At 37.6% G+C, this 19,534-nt stretch overlaps 5 protein-coding genes across 7 annotated transcripts; 1 reads left to right on the top strand and 4 right to left on the bottom strand.

Annotated features, from left to right (window-relative positions):
• Positions 1-42: 42 nt before the first annotated feature.
• Positions 43-1,983, bottom strand: LOC9325879 (protein PLASTID REDOX INSENSITIVE 2). The gene is made up of 4 exons (XM_021013180.1): positions 1,776-1,983; positions 1,340-1,664; positions 1,158-1,253; positions 43-452 (listed from the first exon to the last, which is right to left on the bottom strand). The coding sequence occupies exons 2-4, from the start codon at positions 1,613-1,615 to the stop codon at positions 264-266; spliced, it is 561 nt and encodes a 186-aa protein (XP_020868839.1). The 5' UTR covers positions 1,616-1,664; positions 1,776-1,983; the 3' UTR covers positions 43-263.
• LOC9325878 (DNA polymerase lambda) lies at positions 1,768-5,934 on the bottom strand. Its single transcript, XM_002889768.2, has 14 exons — positions 5,661-5,934; positions 5,413-5,553; positions 4,711-5,028; positions 4,501-4,579; positions 4,291-4,421; positions 4,073-4,135; positions 3,693-3,872; positions 3,547-3,600; positions 3,386-3,474; positions 3,207-3,297; positions 2,934-3,014; positions 2,711-2,778; positions 2,536-2,620; positions 1,768-2,432 (listed from the first exon to the last, which is right to left on the bottom strand). Exons 1-14 carry the CDS (start codon positions 5,769-5,771, stop codon positions 2,334-2,336), a joined length of 1,590 nt encoding a protein of 529 aa, XP_002889814.1. The 5' UTR covers positions 5,772-5,934; the 3' UTR covers positions 1,768-2,333.
• Positions 5,935-6,019: 85 nt separating this feature from the next.
• LOC9328637 (protein NLRC3) lies at positions 6,020-10,080 on the bottom strand. Of its 2 annotated transcripts, XM_021013176.1 has the most exons (18): positions 9,869-10,080; positions 9,518-9,791; positions 9,113-9,325; positions 8,920-8,978; positions 8,681-8,818; positions 8,469-8,543; positions 8,277-8,360; positions 8,100-8,161; positions 7,922-7,991; positions 7,660-7,735; positions 7,432-7,562; positions 7,266-7,325; positions 7,100-7,174; positions 6,906-7,010; positions 6,711-6,806; positions 6,526-6,606; positions 6,342-6,443; positions 6,020-6,269 (listed from the first exon to the last, which is right to left on the bottom strand). In XM_021013176.1, the coding sequence occupies exons 1-18, from the start codon at positions 9,914-9,916 to the stop codon at positions 6,201-6,203; spliced, it is 1,818 nt and encodes a 605-aa protein (XP_020868835.1). In that variant the 5' UTR covers positions 9,917-10,080; the 3' UTR covers positions 6,020-6,200. The 2 variants fall into 2 exon arrangements, with proteins under 2 accessions (XP_020868835.1, XP_020868836.1); XM_021013177.1 differs by lacking the exon at positions 9,869-10,080 and having other exon boundaries at positions 6,026-6,269; positions 9,113-9,332; positions 9,518-9,602.
• Positions 10,081-10,322: 242 nt separating this feature from the next.
• Positions 10,323-11,567, top strand: LOC9325877 (iron-sulfur assembly protein IscA, chloroplastic). The gene is made up of 3 exons (XM_002892528.2): positions 10,323-10,535; positions 10,660-10,878; positions 11,269-11,567. Exons 1-3 carry the CDS (start codon positions 10,349-10,351, stop codon positions 11,409-11,411), a joined length of 549 nt encoding a protein of 182 aa, XP_002892574.2. The 5' UTR covers positions 10,323-10,348; the 3' UTR covers positions 11,412-11,567.
• Positions 11,417-18,514, bottom strand: LOC9325876 (RNA cytidine acetyltransferase 1). 2 transcript variants are annotated; one of them, XM_021013175.1, is made up of 27 exons: positions 18,282-18,514; positions 17,946-18,075; positions 17,767-17,858; positions 17,337-17,508; positions 17,118-17,240; positions 16,865-17,038; positions 16,643-16,753; positions 16,431-16,564; positions 16,250-16,343; positions 15,936-16,034; positions 15,712-15,848; positions 15,494-15,591; positions 14,895-15,018; positions 14,715-14,802; positions 14,534-14,633; positions 14,402-14,454; positions 14,000-14,176; positions 13,878-13,915; positions 13,720-13,813; positions 13,458-13,637; positions 13,251-13,365; positions 13,082-13,151; positions 12,805-12,952; positions 12,451-12,579; positions 12,196-12,321; positions 11,977-12,042; positions 11,417-11,888 (listed from the first exon to the last, which is right to left on the bottom strand). In XM_021013175.1, exons 2-27 carry the CDS (start codon positions 18,048-18,050, stop codon positions 11,646-11,648), a joined length of 3,090 nt encoding a protein of 1,029 aa, XP_020868834.1. In that variant the 5' UTR covers positions 18,051-18,075; positions 18,282-18,514; the 3' UTR covers positions 11,417-11,645. The 2 variants fall into 2 exon arrangements, with proteins under 2 accessions (XP_020868834.1, XP_020868833.1); XM_021013174.1 differs by having other exon boundaries at positions 18,338-18,514.
• Between the last annotated feature and the right edge of the window lie 1,020 nt (positions 18,515-19,534).

The following is a 19,534-nucleotide window of genomic DNA, read 5'->3' as shown; positions in this document are numbered from 1 at the left end:
GCTTCACAACATAGTAATCTTGAATCAATAAAACCTAACAGATATGACATACTACTTCCGGTTCTTCTACTGATACATTGGAAGATTCTATTCAACCATACATGAATCACCGAGTAAAACAGTTGATGTGACAAAGGATTATAAGAACAGAGCTTCTAAAATACCAAAATCTGCAAAATTCAGAGTTTGACAATGACACTTGTATCATCTGCTACACCACTACTGAACTAAATAACTCACGGATTATAATTATGCTTCAAGGACTAATCAGTGCCAGTCCATTCCTTCCAGTCCTTGTCTACATGATCCTGAGCCCATTTAATAGCTGCTCGTGCGGCCTGTGGACCTCCAGGCAATTCCCTTTCTTTGAGAGTATCTGCCATGTCAATGAAGGGTATGACCAAGAGTGTACCAGGTCCTCCATACTCACTGCGCAAGAACGTCCCGAAGATCTGCCAAGAATCACAATGGTCCAAAGCAAAAACCGTTAAACTCCCAAGTCTCATGCCAAGAAATATAACAGACTTAGAGAATGGTTTAAGGTATCACGCAGCCAAAACTTCCAAGCGATTTTTCGTAAACCAGATTTAGATTTATATCCCTCACCAAGGCTCTTTTTTTTGGGATCATTATTAAGACGACAATATGTTGGATTCGAGTTAATGCAAACCTCCCCTCTCATTTTCAAACCATACTAACTTTTTGTTGAACTTTCTACATGGGTTTAAACTCAAAACCGCTCATTGAGAAATTCTAAACCGAGTCACATGACCCTCTCCATTCTCGATCTATAAGACTATAACTCAACTAGTATAAGATCACTAAATCATTCCCCAATTTTCAGGAAAATGCTGCATAATCACAACCCTACAAACGAGGCATCGACATTACAAAGGACATTTTCTAAACAGGCACATTCATTTGACACTACAAAATGATTAGATATGATCTAAACAACTTGAGATAAGATGAATCAGGATTCTAGTTCAAAAAACATAAAAGAAGATTTGAAGCATTTCTAACCTCTATGTGCATTTGCAAGTCACATGCCAAGAAAAAATCAGAAGCTGAGACTAAACAATTCACCACAATTCAAGACATCTCACATAGACACGTACAGATATACAAGTGTGAAAGTAAGTAAGATTTGAGATTACCTCAGTGCAGATTCCGACAATTTCGTCAACAGAGTCTTCAAAAAGATCCCTCTTGGATAGTTTCTTTGACATATGGTCCCTAAACTTTTCAGTCTCCTGGTTATCAACCATCAATTAGGTTTCAATCATCCATCAAAAATCGAGTGAAAAAAAGGAAGGAAAAGAAGAGAAAATGAGCTTACAGCTTCGGCGAATTCAGGTATGGGATCCGGAAACTTGTACTCAGCAGCTCTGCAGACAAACCCTCTCCGAGACAGTGAAGAAAGAGAAAAGTCCCTCAATTTGGTTCTACAACGCTGTTTAAATAATTGGGTCGATTTGATTGCGCACGATACTGCAGCTGGGGAAGAGATAATTGGAAGAGCGCAACAGAATGACGAAGAAGAAGAAGATGAAAATGAATTGGCTTGAAGAAGCCGAGAAGAGAAAAGAGCTTCGTGCATTGCAGAAGAAGCCATTACTACTGTTTGCTTTTTTCACTCTTCAACCTTATCTTTTTCTCTGCAACTGAGGGTTTTAGCGAGGTTTCAATTTTGAGGGCTAAAATATAAGAAGTTAAAAGATTTGAGGGTGAAAATGTAATATAAGAGAGATTTGAGGGTGGAAAAAAAAAGGAACCTGTCAGACCGCCGTGCGACCACCCCGGCAAGGAAGACCGAGCCGAGTAACGATCCTCTACAGCATCGGATGCGTCCGAAGACGATCGTAGCCGTTAATCACGCTCTGATCGCACGGTCATGGTTCATCAACCAGGGTTAAGGGCCTGTCTCCTTAGAAATCAAGGAAACAGAGGTACGAGCCTATAGAACAGATCCTGTTCAAGTAAGGTCGTGACCATCTATCTTCTGTGTCCATATATAAACAAGTTGTTTTTCCGCTGGGTCTTCGATGTGGGACTTTGATACTCTTATTTCCACACCTTCAACCAAGTATCTTATGACACGTGTACTTAATTATCATTTATATATTATTAAAATCTGAGATGCCATAGGCTTTGTGAGTAACCAACCTTTGGATATGCAATGGTTTCTAATCCAGTACATTGCACTACATCATAACATCTAATTCAGTTGTCTAGGGAGATATATGCAACTACAAAAATAACCGATTAGTTACAGAACCTATTCAAAACGAGCAAACAAAAAAAGATTTGTTCCTTTCTCCTTTGGTGATGCCTTAGAGATTCCTCTCTTGTGGCTCGAGCCAAGGAAATCCTAAGAAATCAAAAACTTGTTTCTCCGTTGAGAGTTTCAGACTTGCAGTTCCTCTAGCACCCTGGAAGTGAGAAACAAACATTATCACAGCTTCAACATAATCATTCTTTCACTTTACAACCAAAAATTCACATCAAGTTAATTCACTTTTCTCCCTTACTTACCCGGTTACCACTAGAACTGTGAGTAGCTGGGAATAGTCCAGTGTCGTCAAGTCGATATCCTTTGGATTCTGCTAGCAATCTCAGCCTGCAGTTTTCATCGCATATTATTATATGTGTTCTCTCTTAGCCAACAATGTATTTGGTGGCATGTATATAGATTATATCATATACATACCTTCTGTTCAACACGTCGTTCCCTGTCCAGGCTATGAGTCCAAATGCATAGATATCCCTTGGATAGACCTATGAAAAATACTATCTATTGAATGATTTGCTGGGAAGAGATCAACCTAGACATAGCTCAATCAATCATGGTGGTGCTGTCCTTTTTATCTTTGATTAACCCAACTTAGTGCTTTTTTGCATTAAGTGTGACATGGGGAGTTTTCAGGTGTTACCTTAAAATCGATACGGCGCCGTAGCTCCTGACCAGGATAAGTGCACAGGCCAAAATACGTGTCAACGCCTGAATCAGTACCCTGCACAATAAGGGCAATCATTGAGGAGAACTGTGATTGAACAAAACATTTTTGTCACACATGCAACTCTGAGAGAACAAAGCTTTATCTAATAATGCTAAAAGAGTTCATTTTATAAGATATTGAAACAATTGAGGCAATGTGTTTTTGATGAAGATAAGATTCTCAAACAATTTTATAAGATCATCTTACCTCTTCACTGTGGGTGCTGAAGATGAGATCCTCTCTTAAAAAGTTTATTTCTTTTAAACGCTTTACAAACTTTGTCAAAAATCCCTTGTGACTGGTCAGGGCAATAAGAAACGACAGTTTAAGTTAACTTTGCTACTGGAAACTAACGCAGGAAGATGAGGGAAGAAGATTGTAGGTACCTTTGTCCATCAGGATGTGTTATAACGATATCCAGATCTCCACAAGTAGCTTTCCCACGTCTATATGATCCTCCACATACAATATTCACCTGCAGTAAAGATGTTGGTTAGAATTTCATCACCCAAATATGGAGCAAACCGATAAACTGAAAAGTTCATACACCAGGCAAAGTTTCTTCGCCGACTCTCTGTAGAAGTTGTTCCATCTCTTGCACCTACAATACAGAAAGTGAGGAAATATGAGGAGAAAACTACATGAAGGATAATAAAGACAAACAGAATTCACTTTGAAGTATAAGAATCACACCTCGTGACGTAGAATTCTTGTTCTGATATCATCAAAATATTTCAACCCCAACCTCTGTGCATGCGTTAGTGAATCCTCATTCTTCAAGTCTTCTAGTGTGCGATGTCCTTTATCATATAGCTTGAGTGCAGTTGCAGGACCGATACCCCAAACTTCCCCGAACAAACTGATTGTACGAACCTTCAATCATAGTAATGAAACATTTAAAGTAGTAAACAAAAGATATCAGACATCTCTAGCTCCAGGTCATTGACATTTTCTTAAAAGAAAAAAACTCAAAAAGGAACAAGAGAAAAAGCAAATGGCCTCTACATGTGAGCTTTTATTTAACTGAAAATGGGAGATAGCAAAATAACTATAACCAAGGACTACAAAATTACCTTCTCATCTGTTTCAAAATGTTCAAGCTTGGACAACTTCCCTGTTGTCACAATCTCTTGAATCTGCCAAACTCAGGTAGAAGAATAAAACTTTGTTTTCACAGAAATACACCATAATAAAGGTTATAGGTAGGTACTAGGAAAAGGGTAAGTGTTTGCAGTTTTGACACCCACAAACACAAACATACACAAAATATTTGAAGCATTTCTTCACTCACATGATCTCTCATTGACTTTCCAATTCCAGGGAGGTGTTTGAGCTGATCAATGCTTTCAATCTTAGTGGGGAACTTTTCAATGACAGGGATAGCTTTGTAATAGCTAAAGGACCGTCTATCTTCACCCAAAGCTTTTGAAAGACAAGAAAGAGGTTTGTTACTTACTTACTATAAGAGAGTAGTTTAGAAAACAAACACAAGAGATCGTACCTCTATATATGTTTATTAGCTTTCCAAATATCTCAGTGATATTTCTGTTCAAATCGGGTGGTTTGTACACCGATGTGGACTATAAATCAAAAGAACCTCCAATATCAACAACCTTCTTTCTTAAAGTGCAGATATAGCAAACAGCTTCTTCTGTAGTTAACTTCTAAGAAACCAAAAAGATGCATCAGCAGATGAGTCACTTAGGTTTACCTCTGATTGTGGACTAGTGGGAGTCTCTGCAATGCCATCTCCAGGACTGGCACTAGTAGAGGGAACACTGCAACTTGTTGGTGAATCCAGTGATCCTTGTGTATTGCTTTGACTTTCTACGCCTTTGAAGTCAGCAGCATCAGGAAGATATCTAGTTCGTTTATGAGGTGATGGTAGATCCTCACTACCACTTATTGCAGGCAAAGACTTGTTCGGCTCTTCAACTTCTTCTGAGTCAATATTGAGGGCATACAAGTCTTCATTTGCCTTTTCTCCTGCAGTTAGGCTATCTTCTAACCACTGGTAAAGCATAAGGCGCTGCAAGGAACAACCAATGTATAAAAACTCTCTTCCATCTTGCTCATAAATACAATTCAAGACCAATCAAAACAGACAATAACAAAGGCTATCGTAGACTAAATAAGATAAAACACAAATGTTGAAATTTTCATGTTAGACTATATCAGTTAAAGCCACTCCCAACAAGGAAAGATCAGAAATTGGTAAATACCAATGTTTAACAGAAGCATTGAACTTTTTGTCTTCCCAATTAATCTAATCGTAGAGACTAGAGACAACTCATGAACAAGACAACACACAATCAAATAGTTATAAAAGATTGTTTTTTTGATGATGAAATCCATGTTTTAGTAAAAATGCAGAAAGCTGAAGAAGAAGAAGAAAAACGAAAAGCCGACTCACTCCTCTAAAATGCGAGAGACGTTCTTTCCCAAATTTGTCGAGAAGAGCATCCAGATTCATGGCAAGAACATGAGTGACTTTCTTCGTTACCCGATCTTTTTCGATCACTGCACCCATTTGAACCAGTTTCTGCTTCCATATCTTCATTCAAAGAGAGAGAAAACATGCAACAATTAAAAAAAATGTTATCGATGATGATGTAAGTAATAACACTGAGCAATTTTTCAGTTCTTATTTCCGAGTAAAACCTGAAATCGACGACGCTGGACTCCGATTTCAACCATAAAAACTACCATTCCGGCGAACATCCCTTCCGGGTCCGGAGACGGAGACCGGTTTCTCCCTCGCTTTGCCGCCATTTTCTTGCACTTTACTCGTAACTCACTCGGATTTTGTCCACCAAATTTTGTGTCTTTCAAAGCAGGAGTATCCCAATTACGCTCGTTTCAACGAACCAAATCAGAGCCAAACCGGAAAACATGTTCTAAACCGGATTTAATTTTTCGACATATAAACTCTCTCATTCAAACGACTAAACTAACCGACTTAAAATGTCTCAACAAATTGTTGTTGCCTCTCATTTGTTAGTCAACACCATTTTTCATGATTGGACTTTATGAAACTTTTCATTGAATTAAAAATTGAATCGTACCGTAAACCCAAAAAGAAAGAACAATTTTTCTCTCGTTTGAACTTTGAAGGCAAATCACACGTCATAAAGAATGAGACAACAACTAAACGGTGCAAAATTACAGAGTGACGAAGTCTTCTTCACTTCAATGTCTCTCCTAGAAGAAAATTTCTACTTCCTTTTCAGTCATCTCAAGAACATGGTCTCTAGCATCCGTGAGCGCACTCTGGATAAAACAAAAACAAAATGCAAATTCTCAGCAACCATGAGGACACCTGGAAATACATGTTTTTCTTACCTGTCCAAACTTGGTGATGAAGTTGTTCCCGAGGTTTATCGATGTAACTGTCACATCTTCATTCGCCTTTAGAGCTTGAGCAATGGCGAATGCTCCATCATCCTGCAAATCAGGCAGAATGAGCGGCTTACAAGTCTTAAAAGAATACACACTATTGATAAACAACGTAGCTTTTTTTTTTTACCCGTATTTCATTGAATCCTAGATCCACAGATGTCAGAGCTTCATTTACTACTTTCAAGCTCCGAGCTAAGCAGGAAGCTCCCTGAAAATAACAATCATTCATTTACGAAAAAGCATATTTGGTAGAAATATCGTAAGTACATATATAAAACAAGCTGAATATTGATAAAATCTGTCTGCACAAACCTCATCTCTAAGTCCATTTGCCCGCAAGTCCAAAACCGAGATTGTGTTGTTATATCTCAACATGTCTGCAACATGTTCAGCACCCTTAGCAGCTATCTGCAGGACATAGGATCGAAAATCAAACAATGATAAAACGAAATAAGCAATTGTTAAAAAAAATTATTTTACGGATAAAGAGTTATGGACAGGCTTTACCTGGCACCAACCAAGTTTGAGCGTCTTTACATTTCCATGGAACTTGAGAATTTCAGATAATGCTTTAGCTCCGTCTGGTCCTATGGGATTATACCCAACCTCTAACTGAGGAAATAATGAGAGTGGCAGTGTCATTATCATCCATGTTATAAGTAAACAAGGAAACAAAGATGAGAAAGATATTTGGCACTGACCGTCGTAATAATTGCATTATCTTTCAGAGCTTGAGCTATAGCATTAACTCCCTCCGCGTGGATGTTATTTCCACCCTAGTTTACAAAAACGTGTTAGCAGAACAAATAGCTCGATTTGGACACAAGGTAAAACTTAGGGAGACTGGAGAAGATGGTCACTTCTCACCAGGTCAATGGTTGCAATCGAACGGTTTTGCTTCAGAGCATCTGCAATCTTTTCAGCTCCCTGAAACCATTGAAAATCGTTGAGATAGACAACAGAGCAAAAAGAGACGAGGTTTGCAACAGACACAATCCAGCTCCATTGTTATAAATTGGATGTATGTACATACCTCATCGCCAATATCATTCATGTACAGGTTCAGCCAAACCAAGCTCTTGCTTCTCTTGATGTATTCTGCCACATAGAAGGCACCCTTTGCGGAGATGGAGTTGTTTCCGAGATCTAGCAAAGCCAGTTTCCCTGCACACAAAAATGCATATCAGTATAACCTCTGAATCCTACAGTAGAGGTAAGGAAGAGTTAATATAGACGTCGGAGGAGTGTTCTATTGAAAAACCTTTGTGGGAAGATAGACCAGCCATCAAAGCACGCGTTCCTTCGTCTCCAATAGAGTTTCCATGCAAATGAAGTTCCTGCAGGTAGAAAGGACAAGAAAACAGATCAACTGTTGATGACATTTACTCATTGTTTGTCTTTGATGACATCAGAAATCACCCTCAATGCATCATATAAGATAACACATCTAACTATGAAATGTTTCCCTTAATGCAGAAATGGTATACGAGATACATAGAAAGAGACATGAGGAAAGTTTGTACCCGTAAAGACTTGTTACCCTCAAGCCCTTTAGCTAAAGCATTGGCACCCAAAGCACCACCGTAATTTCCACTGAAACAAATTATCCATAAATCAGTATGTCAGGGATATGAACTATACAGACAAAATATATAAATAAGGAAGCCCAAAAGAAACATCCATCTATAATCCTAAACTCACTTGAGATGTAAATTGCGTATTGTATTATTCTCAAGAAGAGCTCCAGCAAGACTTGTGAATCCCTACCTCCATTTCAAAAAAGAAAAGAACGGAAGAACACGCAACAGATTCAATTCATAAACCTGGGTGATTAATTCTAAAATATAACGGTACAACAAATGAACAGAAAGAACTTACAGAATAGTCAATCATGTTATTGTTCAGCTCAATAATCCTCAAGGTTGAATTTCTCTTCAACAACTCTGCAATTTCCTTTGCACCCTGCGCAAGAACATTGGAACTACTTAAAGCATGAAAACACTTTAAAGGATTGTGACTAACCTAGGAGCTTGAAAAGCATGTAAAATCAAAGCATCTGCTCAGACAAACCTCATCTCCTATATCAGTACTGTTCAGCTGAAGTATCTCGATGCTAGAATTTTCCATCAGTGTAGCGCATAAAGTCTGCCATTACAAGAAAAAATGAAGCGAAGTCATTCTCAGCAAGAAACGTACACATAGAGAATAAGCTCCAAGTGATTTTAGAGCTAAAGTTCTACTCTCTTGATCGAACTAAGGAATTTTCGACCATCTCCACTAACCTTAGCGCCTTCATCACCGATAGGGTTTCCAGAGAGATTAAGAACTTTCAACATAATATTTGATTGAAGAACACCGTCGAAGGCTTTAACTCCTGCAGCTGTAATTCCATTTGCAGAAAAACTGACTTCCTCTACTGTCTGAAACACAAACATGGGTATGGTTACCCAATCAACATAAGAATAACAGGACTCCAATGAGTTGGTAGATAGCAGATGTGAAAGCAAGAGAGAACTATAACCTGATTATACCCAAGGCTTTCAGCAAGAAAGAATAATCCTTCATCTCCAAAGTTGCATCCTGCAAAATAATATACACAGGTGAGCTATATTTGTGTATATTAAGACTAAAGGAAGATGGCACTACCGATCACATTTTATTCTAATGTGAATCAGCAATAAGTAATGTCATAACAGTAAAATCATTCAATGCACCTGACATGTCAACACTTCTGAAGGACCTGAGTTCTTTTGCAAATTCATTAAGCCTCTGCTTGGCCTCTCTATCAACCTTAGCAGCAAATCCCTGTAACAAATTTGTACCAGCCCCAATCGACCATTTCACTCCCTGTGTAGAAGATTTGTTTTCTCCAGCAGCAGTCTTTGGAGACTTAGGCGACATGAACTTCTCAACCACTTTCCACAAAACTGTCAGCTGAATACACAAATTAGTATAGACGATTTGAGAGAAAAGACGAAACTTTTATCATTAGTATCTCTCGTATTGACAGAGATCACCGAATTTACATACCAAGCAAACTAATTTCCTCTCAATCACTTACACATGAAAGAAGAAAACACAGAAATTCCAAGTTTAGAGAAGTGTAGCAATGCTCGTACCGAAAGTGACGACAGCAAATGAGCCTAAGGGCAAGAGTGAAGACGCAATCTGCTGCAATTTAGCATTAGGAAAACCACTAGCCGCTTGTGACTCCTTATAAACCCTACTACGCTTCGAGCCTCCATCTGAGTTATACGCCGCTTTGATCGCAGGAAGTCTCGGACTTCGGTGAAGAATTACCACCGGAGAAACCAACAATCGGTTCCTAGAAACGGAGCTACCCAACAATTCGTACCGGAACCCACTCCTCCATTGGCTCAGCCCAGAAGAAGCCTTCAAATTTCAATGAAACGACGGAATTAGAAGCCAAGAGAATTGACAAAAAGCCAACGGAATAACAGAAGAATTACCTTGGGGAGAGAGTGGAGATTGAGGGAGCTGGTGGAAGAAGACGCCATTAAAGAGCTGCTTAATTATGCATAGACGCGTGAAATTCTCGCTGTATGTAAACCAACCACTGGAGAATGAAGAAAGTGGAAGATACTAAAGCGACGAATTGGAGAAGAAGAGAAGAGAAGAGAAGAGAAGAGAAGAGGCGATGATGAAGATGAAGTTTGTTTCCTTCGCGCTATGTGTGTGTGTGTTCCTTTAGGTTCGGGTGTGACCCAACTATCCACCGGGTCGATATCGGGTTTAAATTTATGACCCGATAGATTCGAAAGAGAACGACTTTATTAGGGTTCATAACAAAAATATAATCAATCACCTACCTGAAAACAAAAAACATGTGGACTTAAAAATTGTTGTGCGAAAAGATTTGTTTTTTCTTGGTCTTCTTCTACTACACGCATTTGAGAGATTCCTCAGCTCGGCGATTCAATTCTCAGAAGATGATGGCTTTCGCTGGAATCACGACGACTTCAAATCCAACTTTTCTTGGGCTAAGGATCTCTAACACAAGTTTACCTTCTGTGGTTCCATGTAATTCGATTTCGTTTCCTTCTTTGTCATATGTGAATCTTAATCTCAATCTCAATCGGAGAAACCGCCTCTTTGTTCGATCCACTTCAGTTCCAGGTTCGAATTGATTCACGAATTTGCTCTGCTTTATTTTTCTGGGTTATTGTTATTGCCATTCTGGTTTTAAAATCAGAAACTTTCTTTTGAAATTGATAACTTTGGTTGCTCTTGAATTTCTCAGCTGCACCTGCAATGGAAGGACTGAAGCCGGCAATATCTCTGTCAGAAAATGCACTTAAGCATCTGAGTAAGATGAGATCAGAACGTGGGGAAGATTTGTGCTTGAGAATTGGTGTCAAACAAGGAGGATGCTCTGGGATGTCTTACACTATGGACTTTGAGAACAGAGCAAATGCAAGAGCAGATGATTCCACCATCGAATACGAAGGATTCACTATAGGTAACTATTCCATAACTATGCATGATCAATTCTTTCAGTCTGATATAAGTAGGCCTGAAAGTAAGATCAGCTAAGTTGCTTGACGATGTAGACTCGCCATACTTACAATATGAATGTCAGTTTCTCTGTTTTGAAGCATGCATCCAAAAATATAAAGCGCTGAGGTTGTTTGATATATATTGCATTCGTAAGATAAAGTTCTTGGCTAAAGTTTTAGACTCGTGTTGTCAAGTAGATGGTCAGTTGATTCTTTTAGATGTGCAGCTTGAATTATATAATACTTAGTTGCCGATTCTTGAACTGAGGCTTCTAGTCTCATGTTGTTTGCAATCAGGTCCTAGTTATACACTGAAAGCTCTGGTTTTTAATTTGTACTCATTTCTTTTGCAGTTTGTGATCCAAAGAGCATGCTCTTTCTTTTCGGAATGCAGCTTGATTACAGTGATGCTTTAATTGGTGGAGGCTTCTCTTTCTCCAACCCTAACGCTACACAAACCTGTGGATGTGGGAAGTCTTTTGCTGCCGAGATGTGAACCGGTTTCACATATTGCAGTAAATAAATAATATAGTTATAGTTAATAGAAAACTTTTTATTATGGTTGTAGAATGCCCAAACAGAATCTGCAAGTTTTTTTTTTTTCACTTGTGATGAACAAACCAAAATTTTAATAAATTATTCAACCTGGTTACAAAAATTCATAAAAAGACCAATGATCAAAATTTTCTGGTCACTGTTACAAAAAACAATTGTTGACATGAACTCCAACTCAGGCTCTTCTCTTCTTGTTGGATCTTGAGGAATGCTTATCATCGCCTCTCTTTTTGGTGGATTTATCAAAACCACTTATTGGCTTCTCTTTCTTGTTATCAGTTTTGGTGGACTCAATACTGATAAGACCACTTGAAGAGATCTTAGACTTTTGCAAAGCCTCAGCTTCTTTGTCCCCAATAGCAAATTGTTCAAGCAGCTCAGGGTCCAACAATTCTTCTATCCTTGCCCTCATTTGTTCCTTTAACCCAAACATTGAGAGCGTGAGTGATGTTTCGATTTTACATGGAAACCAAAACAAAATATACGCATGCACGGAAAGCAATTACCTCAACTTCTTTTGCTCCTTCCCTGAGATCTTCGTCTACTGATACTTTGTGAGGTTCAAGCACTCTCTGCAACCAAAAGCCACCATGAATCATTTCAGTCAGCTCGATATTTGTGTATGTATTTAGGGCTTAGGGTTGTTAATTATCATAAATGAGGGCATATTATGACTGAGCAAAAGAACATGGAAATGTTTTGTAAGTTTTCCCATCTGAACTTACATCTTTCAACCGAGGTAAGGTGGATTCAAGCTCGTTTGTTGCAATTGCATTCAAATATTTGTATAACTTCTTTCCAACCTTCAATAGAAGAGAGTGTATTTGCCCCCTCTCCAACTGCATTTGTCTCTGTAAGTCAACGTAATGATCCAATTTAGAACATCCAGATGTGTCAAGAAGTTATCTCCACATGTGTGGTGAAACATAATTCAGCGGGCCCAGATTATCAAATTCTTTTAAAGAGTAGATATGTTATACCTCAATGCTCGAGAAATCCGACTCCTGCAAGCCCAAACACAGGAGTACAGATGCTTGAACATATGAAAGCGAGACCGGGAGCTTCTCTTGAAAATAATGATGAGCTAGAGTTTTGCAAATGTCATAAACCTATGAAAAGATAACAAAATAAAAATAGTTACCAAACCAAACGAAAAGACAGTATCAAGCTTGAACCTGCGGTTAGTATTTGTCTGAGTCTGTTACCAGAATCTTATGATTGTTTAGTTATTTAAGCAGATTACATATCTGACTATATGCTTAAGCAGACTGAGTCATAAATGTAGTTCATACATATTTCCCTAAAATAAGTGACTCTCAGAAAGTGAATCTAACCAGGTTGAAGTCAACGAGATTGGCAGTGTATGCTCTGAGTCTCTCCATATCATAAGGTGAAAGGACTCCGTCGAGTTTCTTCAAAAATCCATCAGGTGAATTCCCCGAAGAATCAACCTCTGGGAAGTTGATCTTAGGGTTCAAGACACTAGACAAAATTGTGAAACGAGAATATTATCAACACGATAAAACCGCACCAAGAAAAGTATAATCATCCTAAAATAGTATTGAGAAAAAGTTCAAAGTTTCATGGGGAAAGAAAATGAATACTGCTAACCTCATTGCAAGTTTATAATCCATCTTCTTGAATTTATCACTCAACAGCTTAGAGAACCTTATCCTGAAATCTGAACAGAGTAGAAGAATTGGCCAAAACATTAAAATAAAAAAACGTCAAAGTTAGAAGCTAAAGAAACATTAGATTCCTGTTTAAAAAATCAACAAACCTTTATAGAAGGGAGCAAAGAAGCCCAGTTCATCTGACTCATCAACTTCGAATTCATCGTTGCTTAATGTTAATGGTTTCAGAAGCATACATGTGTGCTCACCAGTCACAGCACTCTGATCCAACCATATATGGAAATTGTGTTATGAACTACTAGACAATACAAGAATAAGTAATTCAGGAAAAGGGGGAAAGAGAGATTCTCAACTGGTATTTGACTGATGTAGAATGGAGCAAATTTATGTTTTCTCCAGAAACGGAAGAGGTCTAAAGTAAGCCCAAAAGAGACACCGAGGTAGTGGAGTCTCTCAGGTCGCCGATCACGAAGAGGAACCAGCAAAGGTGGAAGATTGGCACGAGGCTTTATCTGTTCCTCAAGCAAGGAAACCTAAGGGAAAAAAAAAATCAAGTAGGAGCTAGAATGCATAATGCAAAAAAAAACACAAGGATAGATTAAAATAATCAAGAACCTTTTCGGCAGCCTCAGTAACTCTGACTGGTGAAGGCTCCACATCCAGTTCATCATCACCTTCTGATATAGAAGCTAGCTGACCCTCAAAGTATCTGCACGTATCAGTCAATTATATATCTGCATGTATTAATCATTAAGTGGTAATCATGCATTTACCTGGTCAAAAGTTCAACCGCAGCAGACCCATATCCCATCTACATAGAATGTAATTAAGAATTTGTTAATCTCTCATGGAACCTAAAAGACTTTTAAAAAATGAGCAGACTAAGAGAATTTACCTTCATAGCATTGGGGTGGACTGCTATGCGTACTATACGAGCACCAGAAAGCTTTGGAAAGACAACGTCCCGGAACTGTTCACAGAACTTCCATGGTATTTGATCTCCATGTGGTGAATGACCTTCTCTTAAACTTTTTTCAGCTGATTTCCGAGATATCTGTCCTTCGAGACAGACCTGCAAAAATATCAATTTCAAGGGTACTTGAGACCAGTTACATCCACAATCAATCATATAAGAAAGCCAAGACATGTGATTCATAGTTTTACAACAACAAAAAAATGCTGCAAACAAACAATTATGGCAGACTGATAGCTTCTGCTTTTATTCTTTGTTAGTCCAACTAACTGTTTTTCACCAAACAAACAATTTCAAAGAGCAGAAAAAGTAAGAAATCGATACCTGGATAACACACAGTATATCAGGAAGCTGGTTTTTGGACTCATCAACAGGACCTGTGCCAAATAGAAATTTAGGCAATACTCTAAATCTGATGATTATCTCTAGCTATGAAAAGGAGGAACAATTGCATACCGAGCAACACAAACAAATGATGAGCAGGGGCATCCGACAGAAGTTGAAGATCATTAGGAGAATTCTTGTAGTGAGAAGAGACACAAAGTGCCATCATTCGCTGTAGAATGCCCACTTAATGTCTTAATAACAAAATATAGGGAGCAAAAAGTACGTAGATTGTAAAATCAACTATTATTACCTGTAAAAACAACTCACTGTCTTTGTGATAAGAAAATAAGGTGTCTCGGTTGACATAATAAAGATCACACTGACTTGGCAGAGGATGGCTACAAATACAAGAAAAAATTATAGTTTCTAGATCACTAGTTGGCAAGAAAGTATGGCAACATTCTATCTATATTGAGTGAAATTACCATACCAAGCAGGATTTGGAAGACAATTAGCAACATCAAGGCATAGTAATCCATTAAGCCAGGATTCAATTGGATCTCCAGAAGCGTATCTAATAGACTCATTAAGTTCTATCTTCTTGAAAAGGCAACCTGAATCCAAAGAAACGTCAGACAGTCAGGGAGTTCCAATAGATAACGATTCACATCAACTAGAAGGCCAAGGAAAAAGAATAGATATCTAAAACTACATACTGAGATATGAAAGTAGTAGGCCCTGCGTGGAAGAAACATTAGCTCCAATGAATATGAACAACCATCAGACGCAGTAATCTAAAATCACAACAGAGGACTACTCTGCATGAAGTTTCAATAAACCTTCGGAGGCCCTTAAGGCCGAACTTAACAACAAAACCTACGTACTTGGAATAAATTATTCACAAATATTCCTTAAACCTAGGCATTAGAGTAATAGTTTACTTAAACAAACATATATATCTTTTTTTTTTTGGACGAAACATATATATCTATTTAATATGAAAATGCTAGCTCTAATATTGAAATCTCCACACAAAATCTCCTGATCGCCACATGCCAAAAGTGAAAGCAAGATGTAGCAGTTAAATACCAGAAAGAGAGCCTTCAACACCAGTGACAGGGGCTCGGCTTTGCTCTTCTAACTGTTGGAGGAGTTTCAGGGACAAAGATCTACCAGTACCTTCATAGCTTTGGCAAAAAGCATAACAAACAAAAATCAGTAGCCTGACTGACCCAAAATATAATCAAGCCATGCATATAATTTTCAATAGTATGGGAATATAAGCATTTTACTCCTGTCCCACATACCCACTGACAGTAGATGATAAGAAAACTAGGTAAGGGCCAAGTAGAGACTTCACAACTGGCAAAGGAATAGCTGCCGCTTCATCAATAACCAACAGCTCAACTTGTGAGAGCTTTTCATGTTCATGGGGTTGTATATACTGCATGAATAAACAAGAAAATGAACAACTTAGGCGGTTGTATACACAAACTACGGCTTATTGTAAAAAATCCAGGATTGGACAGACCTGGATAGTTTGCCTGTGCTGCTTGAAGATATTTATCCGTACGATGGCTTTATTAAAGCCAGGATTCACACTTCTCACGACATCATATTCAAGATGTTCCTACAAAATATATAGTTGAAGATAAAGTTCAGGAAATTATATGGATATCCCGAATTAACATGCAATACAAAGTAACATCTTTCTTCTTCCATGAGATAGTGCAGAATTCAAACCTATGACTACCCAACAAACAGGTAACAAAATGGAAGAAGCTCAACATGAAAAGTTTCTACAAAAATGCCTCATATGTGTGATGCAGAAGAAGTTCATATTACCTTATATTCAAGTGCTTCGAAACCTTTGCAAACAAACTCAAAGAATGTTTTCAAGTTATCTGGGCTTGGTGCTGTTACGTAAATATTAGAGTACCTAACAGCAAATAAGATATAGTATTAATAAGATAACAGATTTTATTGAAACATACATGAATAAAAGAGTACAATAACTCAAGCCTACCCAGCAGCAACAGCCCCAGCAACAGCTAGACCAAGTGCAGCAGATTTTCCACGCCCACGACTAGCAATCAGAGCAACTATGCTGCGGAGGGTCTTATCCAATATTGCATCGAAAAATGTGACAACAGCTTTACCCTACAAAAGACAAAATTCAAACCTGATCCAATGTGCAACACTTCTTAATCCAGTGTACACAGTGACTAAACCACATACCTGATCCAATGTACAACACTTATTAATCAAAGGACCAACAGGAAAATCATCGTTTAGTGCATCTTTCAAACTCTTCAGGTCTCGTTCTGCCTCAGAAAGCCCTTCTGAATCCTTTTATTACAAACAAATGAAAGAGAAAATTTAAAGATGTTAACTGGTATGATGGAAGACAATTTCTCAACAACCCATGGAACAGAAGTGTGAATCTGCTATAGAAATTACCTCCTTTGTTGGAACTTTTGTGATAGATCTGATATGAGACGAAAGCGGCAATATATTCAGCTCATCATCCATGACAACACATGCTTTGCAAGACGCTAGTGATAACAGAAATCGTTCATTGAAACGTCCGGAAGCTTCAGAGTGTGACTCGGTTCGAAATCTATCATGCACATCCTGATATGAACAGAACCAATCATGTAAATCCACGTAAGTAGTATGCAAACAACATAACTACCAAAATCAGTGTTCATACCATAACCATGGTGCAGAGACTAGTAAGTGAAGCAAGTGATTGTAATAATAATACAACTAGCCCACCCCCTTCAACTGTCTCTATTGTTCTTGCTAGTAGATTTGGAGTTAGAGCTTCAAAATCCTGAATAATTAAGAATAAAAATTAAAGGTGGAAGAAGACGCAAATATGAGTATGCTGCAGCAAAAAAATGGTTCTTCATCCATTAATCAAGAGTACCTGTAAGATGCACATGCCAAAAGTATTCCCAAGAATTCTTTCAGAATCTTTGTACAAGCAATGCGTGACATCCCCCACATCAAGAAAAAGAGAGAAAGCATCTAGTTTTTCAGGATCTAATTGTCCTCTCTCCTTCATCTTCTTCAACTGCTTCGCACGTTTTTTATTGTGACTGCACACAAAACCAATTCCACACACTCTTTAATATTCAGGACCAAGTAATCGACAAATAGAATTCCACAAATATGTGTAGCATAGCTCACAAAATCAGGTTCCATTATTCTCTCAACATGGAAAATCCAAAAGAAACTCACACATAAGCATGTGTCAACTATAAACTAGGCTTCAATTAAGCTTCTAATAACAAAATTTCAATGCTTCAACTTTTGCAAAGATCTTATATATGAAACACAAGGTTGATAAATCGAACCTGCTAATGTCGAGTCTATTCTTGTAGCACCATAGCACACTTGTGTTAGACTTGACCGGCGATTTTGACAAAATGTGATGAAGATTAACTATCTGTTACATAACGAATCAAAAAAGCATTAGACTTGATCTCCGAGGAAAATGCAAAGTAGAAATTCTATATAACAGCAAGAATTTTACCTGGTCACGAGCTTTGTCACCAATGATGACAAACATGGAACGGTGTCTGAGTTTAACACCGTTTTCAATCAGAGTCCTGATACGTTCGTCTACCTTCTTCCTCATTCTCACACCAGTTGTTTGTTTTTTCCTAAAGCCCAAATCAAACACAGGTTTTAGCTTATTGTAGAGTAAAAAGGCAGGACCTTGTTTGAAAATATCTAATGGAACACCTCAATTCGAATAAAGTTTCAAGCTTTCTAGGGTAATCAATGAAGCAAAAGTCTCAAATTTTAGAAGAAACGGAGAAAAATCAAGCAAAAGAAACAAAACACCGGCTTCGAGTCCTTTACTTACACGCAGTGATTACAATTCCTAACTGCAAAATTAAATCTTTCGTCGGGAGAACGAACCTGAGGATGGTGATTGGTGAGTTAAGCGACCAGAGAGGCAAAGAGCAGCTTGATGTGTGTGTACCACCAAAGCAGAGAAGCAAGCCCTAAGTCAACCGTCAGTCAAAACCTTAAAACCCTAGAAATCGATAACCGACCGGTTTATTCCTTTTCACATTTTTCCGGTTTGTGGTTATAATGCGGGTTTCTCCATTAATTTTGAGCGATTAAACAAAACCAAATTTGCCCAAAAAAAAAAAAAACAAAACCAAATTAAAAAGCAAAAAAGAAATAATGAACAAAGATCAACGGTGGATTATGATTTATATCCTTAAATATCATAAGTTACTCGAAGTGATAAAAGAATAGTATTTCTTAAAGAAATTGATGCCTGCACACACGACGTGAATCGAATATTTACTAGTACTATTTACCAAATAATGATGCAGCCAACTATGCATTAAATTAAGGAAATATATTTTGACTTGTCTCTTAGTACACGTCTTATAATCACAGTTTCTGGAAGAAAGATCTCTCTGATCGGTGCTCTACCAAAATAATTTTCTAGATCAACTGATTCATTTAAATCAATTTTAATTTCAAAAACTTACATCTAACGCCAATGTTTTAATTATTAGATCGAGAATCATTCAAACTATTAAAGTAACCGATAAATATCCTTGTCCTTTTCTTACGTAGAAAATGATATTGTCATTTTATATATATACTTTATACTAATAACTTAGTAAAGTATACACACAAGGAGTCTTTCAAATAATTACACCTGATATAATAATTAAGATATAATAATATAAGTATTGCGTTATGTATAGTTTTCTTGATGGTCAAGTGTAACGCTTAACATTGACCAATCAATAGTTTTTGATAAATAAACTTGCTTTTAAAAAAGCAATATATAATGCCAATAATAAAAGTTATAATGGACGCATATATATGACATTTACTAAATTATAATCCATAATTGAAAGAATGATAGGTGGTGGTACAGATGGCGAAGTCTTGTTCAACAAATGCTTTAATCAATTTAGATCAACAAGCAAACCTTACCTGGCTTGGATCTATCTTTGTCTCCCACAACATTAGATTACATTATCCCTTCATTAAACAAAAAAATAATCATTTCAAAATTGATAATTAGTGTTTTATTGTTTCAATTAATAGATATCCTCCATTATGATGATTACATTCATATGCATG

This window comes from Arabidopsis lyrata, assembly GCF_000004255.2.
Source record: "Arabidopsis lyrata subsp. lyrata unplaced genomic scaffold ARALYscaffold_1, whole genome shotgun sequence".
NCBI classification, from domain to species: Eukaryota; Viridiplantae; Streptophyta; class Magnoliopsida; order Brassicales; family Brassicaceae; genus Arabidopsis; species Arabidopsis lyrata.
The sequence above is the reverse complement of the archived record's forward strand: the minus strand, read 5'-3'. Positions and strand labels throughout refer to the sequence as shown.